Raw genomic sequence first — 21,361 nt, 5'->3', positions numbered from 1 at the left:
CTCCTTTCTTTGTTTTTTAACTAAGACAAAATCATTAATTTATTCTAGATAAAAGTGGGGTTTTTTTGTTTGTCATAATATAGGCTTTTTGTTCATCATAAACTGTCATCATTTTTAATGGTTGAATTGAGTTGCACCATGTACAGTGAACCATGGTTTTCCAAACAATGCCCTGTTCATTTTTAATAAATTGGGGTGTGTATACGTCTTTGTGTGTGTTTCTTTGCTATTATAAATGATAATGATAAAGGGAGTATTTCTGTCTGAAGTTTTTTCCTGCCTGTGGTAATGCTATAGGCTAGCATAATAGTAAGGATTTTTTATAATGATATGGCAATTAAAAGCAAAAATTTAAGTATTTCTCTTGTGTATTCGTTATTTAAAGGTACTAATGTTTAAATTCTTGAAGTTATTATCTAATTTCTTTCCTGTTAAGCCTCCTAATCTTTGATTTGAGCTTGGTCTTCTCATATTGTATATTCACTAAATAATACTTGACACACCCTTAACTTATCTCTTATATTGTGGATATTTTAGATATCTAAAATTTTTATCTTATATTTTACATTTTCAAAATTTATCCATTTTGAGTCAGGTGTGATGGTACAGGCCTATAATTCAGGGACACTAGGGGCCGAAGCAGGAGGATTGTAAGTTTGAGAGCAACTTAGTGAGACCCTGTCTCAAAAAAATATAAAAAGGTTTAAAGGGCTGGGCTGTGGTTCAGTGTAGCACTTGTATTGTAAGCAAATAAACAGAAAATATATCTATTTGATTGTTAGGATTTTTTGCCCATGTCTGTAATATTTCATTGCCTAAAAAAGTTTAGTTAAGTATTTTTAGTGACGTCTGCCCTGCTAAGTGGCACGTACTAGTTTTTGTTTTTGCTTTAAAAAAGAACTAGTAGATATGAAGGTGTTTAACTTTATTTCATATTATGTACCATATTTCATGGTTTTTAAGAAATTTCATTGTAATGCAAATTTCACATAGACTAGGTAATTGGAAACATAGAGGAGGAAAACATTTCTTCTGTCCTCTTAGGTTTGATATCTAAGGTCTTTGAATTAAACTGACAAAAGAAAAATTAACAGGAAAAGAGCTTAAAATTTTTATTGATGCAATTGCTAGTTTTGTGTGCACCTGGCTTCAGAAATAGAAGTGAAACTCCCAAAGAAATACCTTGGCTCAGATATTTACATGCTACATCTTCCCTGAGTGGGTGATACTACGGTTTGATCAGAAAAGAGGGTGTGGTCTTCTAGGGCTGCTGAGTGTGGAGAGGGGCCTGGGAAATATCGGAGAAAGCTGGTGGTGGATGGGGATCATTTAGTAAGGTTTATTTATACAGACCAGTGTTGGGGCCCTCTCTGTCTGCTACTTTAGGGAAATGGGGGAATGTATGCCTTAGTTTTTGGTAGAAGGGGTGAAGGAGGGCAAAGAAAATTTTTTTTGAATCTGTTGGCTCTTAATTGCCTTCAGCTCAAAATAATGGGTCTGCCAAAGCACAGCGTATATGAGGGTGGCATGTGTCAATTCCCTGTGGGAGTTGGTGTTGAAAGTACCGTAAAAGTCTTGTATGATTTAAAATATATAGCAGAGTGCATTTTCTTTGCTGAATCTTAGGATTCATAAAGCATTTTAGGTTTTCTTTAAGGAGTTCCTTAACATTTTAAGGGTTTAAGAATTGTTTATAAACAGTGATTCTAGAAAGAGATAGTGGTGTGCTTTTTTAAAAGCTACTGTTTTTGGAGCATTTTCCATGTTCCAAGTCCTTTATTTTCTCCTTACCAAGTTCAAGATCTCATATCATCTTTATAATAGACATTTTTGTTTTATAGGCAAGGACACAACCTCAAGGGATAGTGTCATCTCAATGTTTGCCGCAGTCTGGCTGGGCACAATTCAGGAGCCACTTGTCAAAAGAAACTAACTTTATTTTTAGAACTACAAACGCCAAACAAAACAGCTCCTCAGGAAAAAACCCTCAGAGCCCAACTGCCACCACCGGCTTCCCACAAGCCTCTCACCCCCACACAACCCTCACCACCTCCCACAATCCTCCTGTTCTTGAGGCCGATTGGCTGGGTTGCGTGGGCGGAGCCAAAGAAGTCCCCCAATCAGCAGCTCCGTGGAGGAGCCAATCAGCTAGATGTTGCTGGGGCCTCTGTGAGCCAATCATCAGCTGGCAGTCTGAAGGGCAGGGAAACAGCCCAATGAACATCACCGCAGAGGAGCCAATCAGCTAGATGTTGCTGGGGCTGCTGTGAGGCAATCATCAGCTGGCAGTCTGAAGTTTGCTGGCAGTCTGAAGTTTGCTGGGGCCCCTTTGGCTGTGGCTCTCAACAAATGTTCACCTTGGTCTTCCTGGGCACAGAGTCTTTTGCTAGCATTCAGATGATTTTTAAATGAAAGATATTTTAAAAAAAATATGCTTTGTACATCCCTGGGGTCTTAGTGCCTCCTAAATCACAGCCCAGTTTTCAAGTATTCATACCAAGTAACAACAATCTGTTTCTTGGACGTACTAGAGAAACCCTACAATATGCTGCCTACTACACTGGGGAGAGGAAGTTCAAAAAACGAAGATGGAGCTAAATGAGCAAATAATGCATTACATTAAAATGCACCCCCACACAGAAGGACCTAAGCTGTTTGAAAACCACTTCCACTGATCCCCTACTTCTCCTGGAGTCTTCAGCTAACTTTCTAAGTCAAGTTGATGCTCTGGCTATTAATGTGTAGTCACTTAAAAGCCAATGTTGTGAAAATATAATTCAAAAAACTTCGAACCCCTGGAAATATTTTCACAAAGAGAAGAAAAAATTTTTTTTTTTTTTTTTTTTTTTTTTTTTTTTACTGAATAGCATTAAGTCAGACTGCGGTTCCCATTCCAGGCAGTCGAGAAGACAAACAGAAATCTGACCTTTCTGTAGCTAACTGGTGTCGGGAAATGCAAACTTTAACTGTGAAAGTAAAAAGGGCTTTCTTCGTGGTCTAGGAACTACAATCCAGGAGACAGATTCAGGTGGCTGGGAATCAATGTTTTGAGGAAGGCAAGCAAAGCGGGAACTTATGTTGAGCAAAGAGCGTTGATTTATCACAAGGCAATAAAAATTTTTTTGTGGAGGGACTTCTATTGGAGTTGAGAACAGGTACTGTGTCAGAGGGCCTGTGTGACTAATAGAAAATGAAAAAAGGAATGTATATACTTATAAAAAAATTCATGAGAGTCCTGTAACCTCTTGCTGTGTGTCTCTAATCTTAGTCTGTTCCAACTGCCCAGAGTTCAGAAGGTGACCACAGTTCCCATGCCAGGGCCTACCTGCAGTCATGTGTACATGGTCCTCCCTTGAAGGCCTTCCAAAGGTCTTTCAGTGTTGTTTGCATTGTACTTTTTCTTTAATTTTCCAGTGTTTATTATGCATTATGTCCACGTTTTCAAGATAAAATCTCTAATTTTCTCATGTCTTTATGAGTAGGTTTTATAATTTGGAAATTATAACTGGGAAAAATAACTGGGAAATTGGTGTTGTCTTCCTTGATGATTGCATTTCAGAGATGCTCTTAGATTCTCCAGGAAACATGCTGCTGTTGAGACAGGAGGCTTAGATGTCCATGCACCTGGTGGGAAAGAGGATGAAATTCTGACAAAGGGAGAGAAGTTTCATACCCTTCCTTTCCAGCAGGGAGAATTGAATCTGTGTGTGACCCTCATGCCTTGCAGTCCACACCCCCAGGTGCCTTTAAGCAGTCATAATTAAAGCAATGCCTTGTTAGCTCCCCACAGAGCTTTTGTTGCTAGGGACTTAAAGTCCTTCAAATATTTTTTAGTTTTCTTGTATGCTGACGAGTGCTTTTGACATTATGTTAATGCCACAGTATTATTCATATTAGAATGTGCTTTTCCTGTCTTGTGTACCATGGGACTTTAAGGAAGTTGTTCATTTGAACTTGAGTGTAGGAATGAAATCTGATAGTAATTATAAAGTTAGTAATATTGGGATCTGTGACACATAGTGGGATGAATGAGTTGGAAGTTTCTGTAATCAGTTTTGAAAATTCATACCAGGAAGGTCTGGATGCTTTCAGGTGGTTGCCTCTTCTTACTAGTCTTTGAAAGGATGCAGCCTACTACTTGCTGCCTTTAGATGCTAATGTGAGTAAAGTCTGTTGGTTTGTACTAAAACTTGACCAGGTGTCTGGAGTGTGATCTGTCTGTTTCAGAGTTATCTTAAAGGACTCCATGAAGCAGAACTTTGCAGGTTTATTATTTAAGTCGTGGTCATCAATTAAAACTAGAAAATGACCTGTTGGCTTGGTATTATCAACATAAAATAAGTCAACGTTATACTTGTCATATTTCTTTCTATTGGGTATATGGAATTGTCTAGGAAAATAATTTGGATAAATTAGCAGAATCAAATGATATCTAGAGGGTGACACATTAGGCTGTGTTGGTGTGTATATTTTTTTGCCTCTTACTAGGTGGCAGTACAGAATGGAATTAAAAATGAGGTGGTGTTAGGACAGACTCTGACATAACAGAAGATAGGAAGAAATGATCATTAAAGCATAGTATGATTTACCATAGTGTGTGTTAAGTATTTTTAAAGTGAAATTTTACTGGGGGGAATGTTACTTAATGCCAAGAGTTCTCCCTTATATCTAACTGGGTTGTACTAACAAGGTTTTTTTTCCTCTAGTGGTAAAGTACATAATATTAATTTTAAAGGGCAGCTCTTTCAGACATCTTCTTGTCTTCCAGTAGATAAGTAGATTTATGAGGAATCTGATTCTGATAAGTTGAATATGAAAATTTGGTTAAGTAGCAATTTGTTAATAATCAATTTCTTAAAGTTGATTTTTAAATATGAGTTGTCTCTTCTAAAATATTTTTTCTGATTGCTTTTAGGTTACCTAGGGTATGAATTAATACAGACTTGGAATCTCTGAAAGAACTTAGAATCAGCATTTTGAGGTAAATATGTATACACTAAAGTAGTAAGGTTATCCCCATCTGCTTTGTTAACATCTTAGCCAAAAAAAAAAAAAAAAAGTGTATGAAATGAGGAGGTTCAGTCTCCCCATGAATGTCTTAAAGGGTTGGAAACAGATGAGTAAAGACAGAGCACTGCCAGGGGAAGTCCACCCATCACAGTAAGCTCATTTGCATGAATAAAATTTGGTGTAATATCTTAACAAAACCAACGTTTACTGGTTTACTGATTAAATATTTCTTACTGATGCTTTATGCTTTCTTAGTTTTTTTAATCTATACTCTTATTTAGGAGAGGCACCCCAAATTTAAACTTCTCCTCAATATTAACATTATTAACTGTATTCTTGAACTCTTTTGTTTATAAACTAATTTTATAAAAGAGCTTATAGTGTGAATATAACTGTTCTTTGAGTTTGTGTTTTTAATTTTGCTTTGGGAAAGGAAAATTGTTTGAATTTACACATGTAGTACAGACTTAATACTAGGTCATGTCAATTTATCAGCCAAGTGCCTCTTCTGGTGACCTTCTTTATTTCTTTTGCTTTTTTTTTTGGTACCTGGGATTAAACTCAGGGATGTAACCACTAGGCTACATTCCCAGCCCTTTCTGTTTTTTATTTTGAGATAGGGTTTCTTAAATTGCTGAGGCTGGCTTTGAACTTGCGATCTTCCTGCCTCGGCCCCCCTGAGCCAGAATTACAGGCCTGTGCCACTTCCTGTTTATTTCTTTTGTGTATGTGAATTTAGGAAACAATGCATAATTACTTTTTCACTTTTCTGTAATCTATAAAGCATAATCTTTAAAATTTACTTAGCTTTGATTTCCTTGTATTCATTTTGAAATCTTTCCTTGATCTTTTCTTTAGGTCCCTTCACTCGCCACCCAATACTCCAGAGTTTCTTGAAGTTAGGTATAATGTTGTTAGAGCTCATTCTCTTGTTCTTTGTTGTAAGATAAGACATCATAACCTAAAATAACTTAAATATTTTTAATTTAAATTTTAATACAAAATAAGGGCCTTTTATTCAGCTCTTTATCAGCAGGACTCTCATGTATGTTCAGTTTACAGGACTCTTACACTTGGCTATTTTTGCATTTATTTTTAGAGCAGAAGCATGGGCATGCTGTGATTTTCCAATAAACTGCTATCACAATGTCAAAATGCAGTTCAGACAGCAGCAACACAGAGATCTCAAACATTAAAACGGTAAATCTATGATGCATCATATGTGGAAAGAAGGAAAGAGTTCGTTCTTGTGTTCTGTTATTATTTTTTGTGATTCTGGGAGTTGAACCCAGGGCCTTGTGTGCTCTGTCCCTGAGCTATACCCCAATTGTACCAAGTTATGTCTACATTAATAATACATAGACACAGTGAAACAGCCTCACCAATTTCATACGTATAAGTTACTTGACTATAAATTTAAAACCTGTAGTTGAAAAACAGTCACTTGGAGTTATTCTTTTGCCTTTGCCAAAGTAGTTAATCTGTGAAACAAAATGTGAACAAAATAGTTCATCTGTGAAACTATAGAACTTTTACTTACCAACAGGGACTTGGGGCTTTTCATTAGGCCAAGTTAAAAAAAAAATCTGCTTAAACATGCCAAAGAAAGTAATAATTGGCAAAATTACAGGTTTTCTGTTTTTACATTATTAGATAATCTGTTACGTTTTTAAACTTATATTTACTTTCCTTAAATAGCCCATTATTGGAGCCAGCCACTATATATGAAATGAATGAAAATTAATTTAAATATAAGGACCTTTTGGAAAATATAATCAGAAGGCTTACACTGCTATCTTCATTTCCTTGTAAATCCTCTTTCCTACACTCACCTGTCAGCGAGTAGGTATGGGGTAGGTGGGCTTATCCAATCAAATAAAAATATATATTGAACTATCTATGATTCTGTTCTCTATCATATGGACATTCATGAATCTCTGACTCAACTTGTAAAAACACTTATTTAAATATATATGTGGAACATTACAGCAGGAAATTTAAGAGATACAAAAAGTGAGATGCATCTTGTTCTTGTAGAGCACGTATTCCAGTAGAAGAGGGAGGTGTGTAAGTGTGTCTGTGAGTGTATGGGATGCGCACATTATAAAGGCAGATGAGTAGAAGCCGTTGGAACATTTTTATGTCACTCAGGCTACATCATTTTTGTCCTGCAAATTTGCACTGTTGTTTTGCCACGTCCTGGGTATGGTTCAGGCAGTGGGTCACAATAAAAATAAGACTATACAACTTCTGCACTTAACCATTTCATTCAGTTATACATGTGAATCAGAGGTGGATTGTTTATATATTTCTGTAGTTTTAAAACAAATTTTGGGCAGTCGGGGAACATTAGACATTTAGCCTACAGAGATTACTTGGGTTGTGGAAATGGGCAGGGAAGCGGAAGCAGCAGTGTAAGCTGGAAATGATCCAAGTGAGAGGGTAAAGGTGTCAGAGGCCAGGCAGCGGTGAGTAGGATACAGTGATATCCAGAGTGTTTTTTGGGACCAGATATCATAGGTGGACGTGCTTTGATTAATTTCCCATTTTAACATCAAGTGTCTTTTCTATAAATTCTCTTCTGATATAACAGTTTGTATTACCACTTGCAAGATTTTTTCCCTGAAAGCTGATAGAATTCTTGTGTTTTCAAAGTTATATGTTTCATTTCTTCATTGACATCTTTTTTTAAAAATATATTTTTTTTAGTTGTCGATGGACTTTTATTTAGTTAATTAATTAATTTACATGTATTGTTGAGAAGCGAACTTAGTGCCTCACACTCAGTAGGTGAGCGAGCGCTCTACCCCTGAGCCCCAACCCTAGCCCTCTTTATTGCCATCTGGTTTGACCTTTCCTTTATGTAGAGCCCAGCTGCTGACAAATGCTTTCATTTCATTGTTGTTTAATGGTTTTGTCACTTTTATTTTCAAATTGCTTCTTAGAAACTAATCACCTGTCCTTTTCCCCAAATTCTGTGCAAATCGTGGGTGGGGAAAGTTATGAGAAATACTCTGTTTTCTAACTAAAACAAAACAAAACAGTTTTCTGCTTTTTGAGATTCCAGGAATACATAGGTTGAACAGTGAGTCCCCATGCATCTCCTTCTTTTCCAGATTCTTTACCTGTTGGTTTATAGGAACAGGATTGTCACTTATGGGTGAGTTGGTGTCTTGAGGTCACACTGGCATGAGGAACAGTGGAGGTGGAGGGCTTGCTTTTCAACAGGAGTTGAGTCTGCTCTGCTGGTCTCGGCCCAGCTTCTCTGGCCTGCCTGCTTTCCTTTGTGACTTTACTATATTGTTTTTGAACAAGATCTGTTTCCTTCCTTGACTCACTGCAGAGGGAAGACTGACCACATTTCCCACCAGTTCGTTTTTGAAACAAGCATTTGCTCATTTGCAGTTTAAAAAAAGATTTACTGATAACAGGAAAAAAAAAAAAAACTCCCAAAATTCAGAAGAACAAACTAGGAGAGAAATTCTAAGTTTCAAAACTCTCAGAAGCTTCTAGATGGAATTCCTTCCAGTTTCTTGGTGTAAGTGGTGCTAGACTAGTGGTTTCTGTCTTACAAACAAAGCCTCTCAACCTTCCTGTGATGTGGCTGCAGTCTGTTTCTGATCTGGCTCTTCTTTTTTGTCTGGCTGCTGGCTTACCTTTACCCTTTCCTCCCTGCCTCCCTCCCTTCTTTTCTATTCCATTTGTTCCTATTATTATTTTTTCCCCCTAGACCTTTTATAAATCACTATAATAGTGATTTAGATTATCACTTGGTTTACTTTTTTGTTCATGAATCACAGAAAATTCAACTCTAGCTAGCCTGGGTAGGAAGGAAATTTTCTGGCACATGTAATTGAAAAGGCCGTTGTTAGACTGGGCAGTTCACTGATACTACCAGGGACCAGGTTTCTTTATTTTTGTCTTCTGCAGTGTTGGCTTCATGACCCTTTTCTAGGGTGTAGGGTGATTTCTGCAGCAGATGGGACACTGTTATAATTTCTTAAACTATGTTCATAGGGAAAGAATGAATTTCTTCTCAACTATCAAATAAAAATCCTAAACTTTTTGTCAGTGGGTTAGCATTACCCAGTTTCTCTGGCCAAGGAAGAGTCTTGTGCCTGTGGATTGGTCTGGATGAGAGCAGAAAAATAAGAAACTGGATCCTTGGTGACATCAGTGAGCTACTGCTTACCTGAGACAGCACAGAGCCAGGACTGTACCTGTGGAGGAAGTGCACAGTGGGCATGCGAGATGCAGCTTCAGGATCCACTGTAACTGTGCCTTTGGCTACATAAAGGAGTGAAGTATTTGTTCATATTACAAAACAGAATTTAAGAAGGGACTCGGTAATATCCTGTATGAGCAAGAAAAGTATTACTAAGAGATTATCACCCTTTGGCTTTTGTGGCAGTATCATTCACAATAGCTAAAATTGAACCCATAACCTGCATTTGTCAACAGACAAACGTGTACACACACGTACACAGGCATATTATTCAAAAAATGAAGAAAGAGGTTTATGCTGCAAGAATAACAACAGGACAGTATGTGCTTTACCCATTTGGCCTCGTTTGCTTTCTGCCTGTACTTATCTGTCTACATGTACATTCTTTTTCTGAATCATTTGAGAACAAGTTCCATACATCATGGTCCTTTACCCCTAAATACTTGATATGGGTTTCCTAAGAATAAGGAACTACAGTGCAGTTATCAGCATCAGGAATTTTAACATTGCTGTTATCTACAAGATTTTAAATGGATTCAATAATGTCCTTAATGAATGAAAGAAAGGAATACCTCTGAGATCCCTGCACTTGAAGATTGATTGCAACATATTCACAGTAGCCAAGATATTGAAACAACCTAAGTGTCTGTCAGCAAATGAGTGGGAATACACACACACACACACACACACACACACACAAATATTTATCCCTGAAAAAGAAGAACATCCTGCCATTTGCAATAAAACAGGTGAACATGGAGGACCGTATTCTAAGTAAACTAAGCCAAGCTCAGCAAGACAAATGCTGCATGATCTCTCTTGAAATGGAGGATTTTAGTAGGCTTCTTAGAAGCAAAGAAGAGAATGATGGTTACTAGGGTACTGGGGGGAAAGGATGGTATCAATCAGAAGATACAAAGTTTTAGTTTTGTAGAATGACTAAGTTCTAGAAATGTTAAGTACAAGGTGAGGACTGTAGTTAATAATACTGTATGTGTTTACACTAGAATTTGCTGAGAGAGTACTTTTAGGTATTCTTACCCCCAAAATGGTAACTATACGAAGAGATGGATGGGTTAATTAGCTTGATCATAAACAGTTAACTATATCAAAACACTCTTCCAACGTATCACACTCTTCATCTTTAAGCAATTTCAACTGTAAAAGAAAGTTCTTTATGGCACTGTTCTCCTTCAGTGTGAGATCCCGTGTATTAGGTATTTCAGCAGTTAGTTATCATGCCTCTTAGAGCTTTCTTTCTCCCAATATTTTCTTAGTTTTTCTTTCTTTTTTGGCATTGACATTATTGAAGAATATAGTCTCTTTCCCCTTTAAAAAACAACATTACTCACACTGTTGACTATTTTTCTGGAGTTATATATCATTGTTATATGATGTCTATATGAGAAGAAAGGGTACCGTAGAGACGAGGGGACACAGCTGGCTCCTGGATGCACCTGGTGTTTGGACCGGGGAGGGAATGGGAGAGTGCTCGGCACTGTGGCACCACCCTCTTTTCTGCTTCCTTTTATCTTCCCTCACCAAGCTTGGGCTCTTCTCTGACATGTCCCACCATGTCCTCCACAGACCTGGCTTAATGTTGTGGAGTAAAAAGTGAGGTATCAGGCATTAATGGGCACACAGCCCTGGATAGGGTGCAGCTGCAGTCGTGAAGGATAGAGAGGTATCAGAGGACGTGGTGGGGATGAGGGGGTGGAAGGTGGCACCTGCCTTAGTCTGGGACCTTCAGAGTGGCATGTTGGTCTCTGGGAGTTAGGTGAACTAGACTTCTGCATGGGGTTCTTAGCCTCTTTTGCTGAGAAAAGAGTTGAACTGCATGTCTTGAGGGCCTGAGGGGTTTGAAAAAGTAGATGCCAGGTGTGGGGCAGAAGCAGTGGCTGTTGGGGCTTTGGTTCAGCAGCTAGTGAGCAGATTACTTCTCGTAAGGAACATAGTTTTGTTGATCCGGGGAATATAGCTGCTTGTTAATGCCTCTCGAAGCGCTCTTACTGTGCCTGCACCTTCCTCTGAGAAAGATGGTGAGACCCCTGTGCTCTGCAGGCCCTGCCCTGTTGTGGTCTGCAGCTTGAGGTGTCCCAAGCCACATCCTTGAGATGACACTTTGTACTGGCTGGATGTTGAATTTTTATATATATATATATATATATATATATATATATATATATATATATATATTTAGTTATAGTTGAACATGATACCTTTATTTTATTTATTTTTTTTAATATGGTGCTGAGAATTGAACCCAGGGCCTCACACTTGCTAGGCAAGTGCTCTACCACTGAGCCACAGCCCCAGCCCTGGATGTTGAATTTTTGTCAATCAGAATTTGGTATTGTGCCTAGGCATGAAAGAAACTATACTTGAGGCTTCTTGTTGGATTAGGTACAACAACTTAATCACATTTTTGTACCCTGGTTATAAATTTAACATGTTAGGAAGAGTCACAGGTTTTGTCAGAGAAAGAAGATCTGGATTCTCCTTTCAGTTTCAGAGTGACAGCAATGAACCCTTAAGCAGGGTAAGGGAGGACATACCCATCTAAGGGGCAAGTCAGTCCTGCCTATTGATGAACTTTCTCACACAGATTTGAAACCCTAGCCTTCTGTAAAAAAAAAAAAAAAAAAAAGACTCAATTTTTACTTTATCATTTTACATAATGAAATTTGTATGAAAACTATGAGATATGCAAGAGTGCTTAGGTAACTTGAAAAAATTTTCATTTCACAGAATGGCATTCTTTATTTTAATTTATCTGGGGTATATATAGTTTTAAAGATACATATCTAAATCATCGGTCAGTTCTGTAGTGTGGTAGATTGTCAGTTGAGTGAACATCTGCATTCATGGTCTTTTGATAAAATGACATCATTGGGTGAGGTGTTGTAATCTCTTTTGTAGTGTGGGCACAGTATTAAGTCCTTCCCTTATATTGTGTCGTTATCAATAACATCATAGAGATTTACTGATAATATATTTGTATATATTTACATAAGTTATATATACAAGTATCTTTAATAAGGCATTATGCTGTGCATATTTTCTTTTAAAGGTGTAGTATGTTCTATTTCAATAATATAATAATCTTAATGGATTTAAGAATTAGAATACAGGTAGCTACACCATCATTCATTCAGCTAATTTTCAATGAATTGATTTTAAAGTTATTTCTTGTTTTAAGTAATAATGCAGCAACACCTGTTCAAGTACTTAAAACTGTGCAGAAGTCTGATTCATTCTTTTAGAAAAGTTTCTCAGTAGAGGTTTGCTGGGTCACATATAGAATGCTTGCTTGACTTTTAAAATGATCTTCTTAGATCAAGAGAAAACTAAAACAACTCTAGGAAGAGTTTGAAATGGCCCCTAGGAGTGATATTCTGATGTTTCTCTTGTTTCCATGCTTTCTTTTGTTTTAACCCTGCATGGTTGTGTAATGGTATTCTTTTTCCCTTTTGTAGTAAGCTGTGCTAGGACAAAAATGCAATGAAAGAAACACTGGATGAATGAAAAGCCCTGCTTTGCAACCCCTCAGCATGGCAGGCCTGCAGCTCATGACCCCTGCTTCCTCACCAATGGGTCCTTTCTTTGGACTGCCATGGCAACAAGAAGCAATTCATGATAACATTTATACGCCAAGAAAATATCAGGTACTAATGAAAACACTAATACTGGAGCATTTTTCACTAAAATGGAATAAATTAGCATATAGTTGACACAACTTATAAAACTCATTTACCCTTTCAAGCCTCCCTCTTCTGATTAATTTTCTCATTTGAAACACTTTTGTTCTTAATAGTCCTTTTCTTTTCTAACGTCTGCTGGGTAATTGATTTGTTCTATTTATGAAATTCCTCACCCCCACATCCCCCTGTAACCTCACTGTTCCTTAATGTCCATTTGGGCGTGTCTCTCCTAATGAGCTGGGCAGGAGCTGAGGTTGGTTTCCTAGTGCTCAGTTGTGCATGGGCAGAAGCACAGTTACTGTGAGTTTAGTCAGTTGTATTATTCTATCGAAGTAGTCTGTGCAAAAATAGTTCTTAAATTAAATGCCACTTCAGCATCTATTTATACAGCACAGTTATGTATTGCAGGCATTTTATTCCTCTGTTATTCTTGTATAAAGGTGTAGACAGTTTATTTTGGGGAAAATACTAGAGGAAGATTTTAGAAAATACCGAACTTTCCTAATTTAAAAATCTAATTTTCTAAATTTTGTCTTTAGGTTAGGAAATGTATAATCTTGTTTTCTACCATATTTCTAGGTTGAACTGCTTGAAGCAGCTCTGGATCATAATACCATCGTCTGTTTGAACACTGGCTCAGGGAAGACATTTATTGCAGTACTACTCACTAAAGAGCTGTCCTATCAGATCAGGGGAGACTTCAACAGAAATGGAAAAAGGACTGTATTCTTGGTCAACTCTGGTAATAAAAATTTATTTTATCAAATGGTGTGTAAGAGATTGGAAGAGAGTTTTATGTTTAAGCAGAGTATCTCTGTGGATGTTAAGTTAAGGTATTGAAGGTGAAGAGAGTTTGACAAATGTGCTTGTTGAAGCTCTGCTAGCAGAAATATTTTCTTTATAGTATTTCTCTGATTTGTTTTATTGTTGTATGTCTTTTGAATGAATTAGCTTTTGGAACATAATTTGTTATAGTCATTTTCATCCTTTGTGTTTTAGCTTCACAAAATGTGTTAAAAGATGCTTGGATATCTTTTTGATTTGTGATTTGGCTATGCCCAGTTATAGGAAGAAAGTTATATGCTCTTAGATACTCAGTATGAGTTTAAAATACTGGTTTTATATGTTTGAAATTATATATCAAAATTAAAAATATCAAGTATGCATCTAAGCTAATAGACTCCTGAAGGACCACTCCACTCCTCATCCTTGCTTTTGATGCTGTCAGTATAGCTCTGTTCTGAGTACACATGAGACTGTCTTATTTCTTGGTGAAAATGCCTGGTGTTGTTGAGGGCAGAAGGGGTAGATCTAAAGTGGTTGCCACTCCAGCCTGGAAGGGAAAGTCTGAGGTTGGAGGGAATCTACCATAACGAAGCAAGGTGGTGTAAGGGCCCCTGGAGTGAGTGGCAGAGGGCCACGTGGGGAGTCTTGCTAAGTGCCTGTTGGAGGGGATTTTGACACTGGAGTATGAATTGGGCTGTTTAAAAACTGGTGGCTAAGTGTGATGGATGACCATGAGTGTTTCTGTGACTGTCTTAATATTAGTAGACCAGAAAGCCAATGAAGCAAAGTTTCTTATACTTACATGGAGTGTTGTATTTGTACTCAGCAAACCAGGTTGCTCAACAAGTGTCAGCTGTCAGAACTCATTCCGATCTCAAGGTTGGGGAATACTCAAACCTAGAAGTAAATGCGTCTTGGACAAAAGAGAGATGGAACCAAGAGTTTACTAAGCACCAGGTAAGACTTGTAGAGAAATTTCATTTTATAAATCCTACAAGTACTTGACTTGGTTTATAAGATGACCTGTAGCCTTGATTGTCTGAATTAGGCTTGAAAATTTCACTTTCCTGCTTCTTCTCAGCCTAGGGACCAGCCTTTTCATTGTAAGGCTCATCCGAAAAGAAACCAAGTTACTAATTTTTGTTGCTTTTAATATGTAGAAAAGAAACTGCTTTCCTTGACTTTTACTTACTTGGAACACACAAGTTCGAGTGACTTGTTTCTGACTTGCAGATAACCTGCTTTCAGGAGACTGCTCTTTAGTTAAATGTATTGACTGGAGAAATTTTTTGGTTGAGGGCTTTGGATCTTTGATGGATACTCCCTCTGAGGTCCATGCTTTGTCAAGTAGCCAGTGTATGCTGAGGGCCTTTTGTGTGTGACACTGGTGACATAGAGTGATTAAGAGATGCTTCCTAACTAACTTTAAACAGCCCATAGCATACTTTTATCTCACATAATGGACTAAAGCCTTATAAATAAAGCCCTATGGTCCACAGAACTGTAGACTATGAATGGACATTCGGACTTCCAGACAAACTTATCAGTTCTGTGGGGGGAAATTTAAATCCATGTGAAATGTTTCTATGACTTAACTAAATTGACAGATTTTTATCAGTGAGGATATGGCTATGGGAACCTTAAAACACCTGAAGGTCTCTCTTATCAGGAGGTTTTTCTCATAATTTTTTGCCCTTGTTTTCCTAATTTACTTTTTAGTTCCAGTGCATGGAATTCTGTACATTTAGAATTTTTGTTCTAATTTTCAACTAAAAAATTTCTTATTCCTCACATATAATGCAATGGCTCTGTGATCTGATCTCATAAGTATATCCAAGCAGGTAAATGGCATATTGATGTATTAATATCAATTTTATTTTAGGTTCTCATTATGACTTGCTATGTCGCCTTGAATGTTTTGAAAAATGGTTTCTTATCACTGTCGGACATTAACTTGTTGGTGTTTGATGAGTGTCATCTTGCCATTCTGGATCACCCCTATCGAGAAATTATGAAGGTAAGTTTTTAGACTTTTTATCAGTCCTCACAATTCCTGATAAAACTTGAGTATATGCAGCTTTACTTTTAGGTATAAAAGCTAATAATATTAGTTAACAATATGGAGAACTTGGTTCCAGTAAATGAATGACTGATTATTAATGTTTTTATAAATCTATAATGTTTTAAACATTATACTGCAAATATAATCTTGTAGCATATCTGATATACTTTTTGAAAAAACAGATCTTTTAAACACACCACAGTAATTCTATAATTTTGCTGTTCTTGGTATATTGATGTTTCCACTGACAAATTGCTTTTTAGTATTTGTCAGTGATTTTTTTTTTTCTTTTTTGGTTTTTGGTTTTTATTTATTTATTTATTATTTTTTATTTTTTTCTCTTTCAGTATTTTTTTTATTAATTGCTCAAGACAATACAATGATCTTGACATATCATACATTTGATTCAAATAGGGTATGAATTCTCATTTTTCCACGTGTACAGATTGCAGGATCACATTGGTTATACATCCATGTGTATACATACAGCAATCCTAGTGTCAGTTGTATTCTGCTGCCCTCCCTATCCCCCCCTCTCCTCCTCTCCCCTCCCATCACTATTCTCTATCCACTCTACTGTGACACTTATCTCTCTCTCTCTCTTTTTTTTCTTTCCTTCCCCCTCACACCATCGTATATGTATTTTGTGAACCCATAAGTGTCTCCTTCAGTGATTTTGATATTTCCATATGACAATGTCTCTGGTCTTGGCCTTGCAAAATGAAGTCTTTATTGTTAGTATCTTTTGTTATGTTAGCTCTGTGAAAATTGTCCATCATGTCCTCGAATTTTGGGACTAACTGCTTCCATTTTAAATGGGAAATGTGATCCAGAGGAATTAGAAGAAAAGATTCAGAAACTGGAGAAAATCCTTAAGAGTAATGCTGAAACTGCCACTGACCTGGTGGTCTTAGACAGGTAAGCACTTCTAATTGGCTTGGCTTTAGGAGACTAGTTATGTCTAATAGTAAGCCCTTAGTATCCTTTGTAATGCCTGGTGGACAGCACCTGTGTCTGCCAACAGGCAGCTGTTAAAAGTAGTGAGACTAAGCGTTCTTTGTAAATACTTGCCAGTTCCAGAAACTCACCTTAATTAGCCCAGGGAGCAGCAGGTGGAGGCGCATCTGCCTTGAGAGAGGACATTGCATGAGCGTCAGGCCTTCCCCGCCCTGGGGCCACTAAAGACTGGGCAGCAAAACAGGTTCTCCTCTGTTGCTGTGCTTTGTTGTTCTGACCTTGAGTCTCACAGGATACTTTGAAAGAACATTAATTTTTTGAGAGGATTGAGCAATATACTTTAAAATATTTGGAAATACCCTTTTGTTTTTAAAATGATTTGCAGATTTCTGAGAAAGATGTTGTTTCTGATTTGTAGGGTTGTCTCCTTGAGGAGGTTACTATTTTGAGTTTCAGTAATATACACACAGAAATGCACACACACAACCTTAATGATGTGCTTAAATTGGTGGAAGAAAACATATAAATTAGTAGGGAAATGGGTTTTTAGGTAATTATAACTAATGCAGTTCATAAAGTTTTAAACAAGCCTAAGTAGATTACCAAGTGGTGATTTTGTTTTTTGGTACCGGTGATTGAACTGAGGGGCACTTTACCACTGAACCACATCACATCCCCAGACCTTTTTAAGAATTTTTTATTTTGAGACAGGGTCTCAATCAGTCACTTAGAGCCTCATTAATTTCCTGAGGCTGGCCTCAAACTTGCTATTCTCCTGCCTCAGCTTCTCAAGTCACTGGGATTACAGGTGTTTGCCATCATGTCCAGCCCAACTGGTGATTTTTAGGGTAGTTATGATAAATAGAAAAAGACTGATTTCTCTGGTTATGGATTTGAGTCAGACATGGATTTGATTTCTTGCTCCACTAATTGTAAGCTGTGTGATCTCAGGCTGGTCACTTCCCTGTAATGTAAAATGGCACTGACAGTGGTTTCATGGGATTCTTCAATGATCACGTCAGTGCCATTTTACATTACACTCAATGTCACATTGTAGTGTGCCTGGCATTTAGTAGAGATTTGGGAATTTCTCTTTGTAGAGTAAGAGGGAAAGATAACAGTTTGGACTTGGGCTGACGTATCCAAATGCCGTATGAAATACAAACCTGTGGCCTTTAGGCTCTTCTGTTTTTGAGTTTCCTGAGTGTGAGCTGTGATTAGAAGTAAAAGGCTGGGGCTGGGATTGTGGCTCTAACACGGGCAGGGCCCGGGTTCGATCCTCAGCACCACATAAAAATAAAGGCATTGTGTTGTGTCCATCTACACCTAAAAAAAAAATATTAAAAAAAAAAAAGAAAAAGTGTGCTTTTCTCGGACCTGAATTTTTTTGCTTGGCCTGGTGTAGTGGAAGTTTTTGGGAGAAGGAGCCTATTAGAGCATTTAAGTAATAACTACTAAGTGATTCTAGGAGTTTGCAGCCATTTTTGAATGTTTGTGGCTTTTAATTTACCTATTTTTTCAAACTTTAGTTAAGTGTACATTCTGATTTTGGTTAAGTGAAGAGTATAGTATTTAAATATGTCTTTACTGTCTTTCTGAAGTGAAATAATTGTGTGTGCTGTTAGGATATCATGCCATTCATAGTTTATGAAAGACAGGACAGAGCCAAAGAAATCAGAAATGAGTGAAAACTGGGGGCCAGGAGGGGGTTCCTTTATGAGGATACATTAAAAATTAAAATTGACTTTCGGAAATGTTAATTTCAGAAACTTCCCTCGTTGACTTATCCCCCCTTTTCTGTTTCAACTTCTGAAAAGGAATTGTTATGAGTTCATGAGTACTTTGAACATTTGTTGTTCCTTATTCTGGCTGACAACTAAGGGAACAAATGATGGAATCTAATCCCCAAAACAAAACCAGAAAAACTCGAGATGATAATGAAATCTATCCACAGAGTTCTTTGAACACCAGCCTTATGCCATTATTCCTTGTGACCTTAACAGGCCAACATGGTACAGATAAAAGGCACTTCCTAGTGTCACTCTGAAGGCTCTCCGTGAGTCGGCCTCTGGCCCACGTGGAGATACAAACTGAAACTAGTTAGATGTGCGTGGGTCGTAATGTCCTACTGGTTTTTACAAATGAAGCAGAGGGTGTTTGGGGAAGAATGTGGGGCCTGAATGAGTCTTTTAGAGGAAGGCCATCCTGAGTTTTGGTAGAAACACTGAATGCCTTCGAACTCTCATTTCCTTCATAATCCTGTGTGAGGATTAAAATGAAGGTTAGGCCAGGTTCTGGCATAAGGCTCACATTGTAGTAGATGCCTGGTTTGTATTCTCTTTTTCCCTCCTCTTCCCTTCCTTTGGAAAATGTATTATAAACAATGACCTACCAGTTTGCAAATAATGTTACACATTTTTTGTGGAGAAATTGAGTAATACAGAAAAATACTAAAATAGCTACCTATAGACTTATATCATTGCCAACATTTTAGAATATTTCTTAATATCTATACTCTTGTCCTTGTTTTAGAAAAAGTTTTTAAAGTTTTTTGTTTTTTTTTTTAATTGTGACATTGACAACCTGTTTCTGATCTTAAAGATACACTTCTCAGCCATGTGAGATTGTGGTAGATTGTGGACCATTTATTGACAGAAGTGGGCTTTATGAAAGACTGCTGATGGAATTAGAGGAAGCACTTAATTTTATCAATGACTGTAATATATCTGTACATTCAAAAGAAAGAGATTCTACTTTAATTTCTAAACAGGTAAGCAAATACAAAGTATAATGAAAAAACTTCTGTTTATAATATTGAAATGAAGATATGCTTCTTAGAAACAAGAGGCTGCTTTCTATATATTTTAGTTTAAAGTCTCATCTCCTTGGACATTTTTCATTGAACATGTCATGCTGAATTGAAGATTGAGTTTACCTGATAGTTATTTACTTATTTACTTACTTACTTACTTATTAACTTTCTGTGGTACTGAGGATTGAACCCAGGGCCTCACACATGCTGGGCAAGTGTTCTGCTGCTAAGCTACAATTCCCCAGGCTTTCTTACTTTATATGGAGACAGGTCTTTCAAAAAGACAGGTTCTTGCTGGGTTGTCCATGCTGGTCCCTAACTCCATCCTTCTGCCTTAACCTCCTGAGAAGCTGGGATTAAAGGCTTGTACCTCTGCATCTGGCCAGATATGTATATTTTTAAGCCTGATCCTCCCTGATTGAAGGGATGAGGTAGATTCCAAAGCATGGTCATTTAAGTGAAAGGAGTGAGCCCAATTTTTTGTTTTGTTTTTGTTCAGGTGAGTTAGTTCCTGCTCTAACCCTTGAACATAGGAATTCTCCCACTGTTTCCTGGTGTCCGACTGGACATAAGCCTGTCATCCTGAGTGCTGAGTAGTACAGCTTGAGAGAGAGCCTTTAGGGAGGTGGTCTTAATGAGCTCCACATGGGTGGTACTAATATCCCATTTCCTAGCTTGTTAGAAATGCAAGTTGTGCCCCTCTCCACCTGCTTAATCAACCTAGATGTGGTCCCCAAAACCGAGTTTTGATTTTGACAAGCCCACCAATGATCCTGATGCATTGAAGTTTGAGGACCACTGTCCTAAGAGTTGGCAGCCATTTTTGGATGTTGGTATTGTATTGAATATGGGTTGTACTTTCTCTCATGCTGACTTTTTCGTGGTGTTTGTTTGTTTGGTTGTTGTTTGTTTTTTTGTTTTTTGGTACTGGAGATTCATCCCAGAGGTGCTCTATCACAAAGCTATACCCCAATCCTTTTTATTTTTTCTTAGGAGACAAGGTCTCATTAAGTTGCCCAGGATGGCCTTGAACTTGTGATCCTCCTGCCTCAGCCTCCTGAGTAGCTAGAGTTCCAGGCATGCACTGCTGTGCTGATACTCAGATTTTAAAAAAAATTTTTGAATTCTTGCTAAGTCCATGTTCAGTTCAGCATGTCTTGTGCTTGGTGTGTAGAACTAACAGTTCCTCCGTGATAGCCTAGCTGTAAGGACTCTGAGCTGGAGTTGTGAGGCATGGCACTCTGGGCAGATTCCAAGATCAGACTCTAGATTTAGCTGGGATTTTAAAGATAAGGAACTCTGCAGTTGTGGTGGTATTTTCATTGAAATAATACCAGAGAACAGTTGTACAGTGAGTTTGGAACAGTTTCACCTTTACAACCAGAAGTACTGGGCTATCGGCTGGCCAAAATTCACCCATAATCTTACTCTGTTTAATATTCATTGTAATGGAATATTTATATAAGACCAAGGAATGGTGTACATAGATAAAATTCAAGGAAAATTGTTTTGCTACTTACTTCTTGAAGAGCAAAAGTTGCTGATGGAAAAATTGCTCTACTACATACTTCTGCATAATTTGGCAAGAAATAAATGACTCGATTGTAGTCCTAACTAATTTCACAGATCTAAAGTTAAGTTTTTCTAGGTTTCATTAACTTGGTACGGTTGCATCTTCTCTCTTTATGTTATGCCTTGATGGTTCTATGCATAGATACATGAAATAGCAGAAGCTAAAAAGACCATTGGTCTGTGCCCCCTGAGTTAAGGAGTTAACCTCAGTATTTATATTGGTGCGATTAATTGAT

General features: G+C 37.5%; 1 protein-coding gene across 15 annotated transcripts in view; it reads left to right on the top strand.

The window, feature by feature from the left end:
- DICER1 (dicer 1, ribonuclease III) overlaps positions 1-21,361 on the top strand; it is a 71,430-nt gene that overhangs the window by 11,771 nt on the left and 38,298 nt on the right. For 4 of the 15 annotated variants that reach the window (XM_081290904.1, XM_081290903.1, XM_081290902.1 and 1 more), the window contains exons 1-8: positions 4,924-4,981; positions 6,110-6,210; positions 12,712-12,900; positions 13,516-13,678; positions 14,549-14,679; positions 15,605-15,739; positions 16,542-16,702; positions 19,343-19,511. In XM_081290904.1, the coding sequence (XP_081147030.1) occupies positions 12,757-12,900; positions 13,516-13,678; positions 14,549-14,679; positions 15,605-15,739; positions 16,542-16,702; positions 19,343-19,511 (903 nt within the window). In that variant the 5' untranslated portion in view covers positions 4,924-4,981; positions 6,110-6,210; positions 12,712-12,756. Of the gene's footprint in view, positions 1-4,915; positions 4,982-6,109; positions 6,211-12,711; positions 12,901-13,515; positions 13,679-14,548; positions 14,680-15,604; positions 15,740-16,541; positions 16,703-19,342; positions 19,512-21,361 lie in introns of those variants that run through there. The other 11 variants (XM_081290906.1, XM_081290899.1, XM_081290907.1 and 8 more) reach the window with 8 other exon arrangements.

This window comes from Spermophilus citellus (genome assembly GCF_964194105.1).
Source record: "Spermophilus citellus genome assembly, chromosome: 4".
In the NCBI taxonomy this organism is placed as follows: domain Eukaryota; kingdom Metazoa; phylum Chordata; class Mammalia; order Rodentia; family Sciuridae; genus Spermophilus; species Spermophilus citellus.
This window is presented reverse-complemented; position numbering and strand designations above follow the sequence as displayed.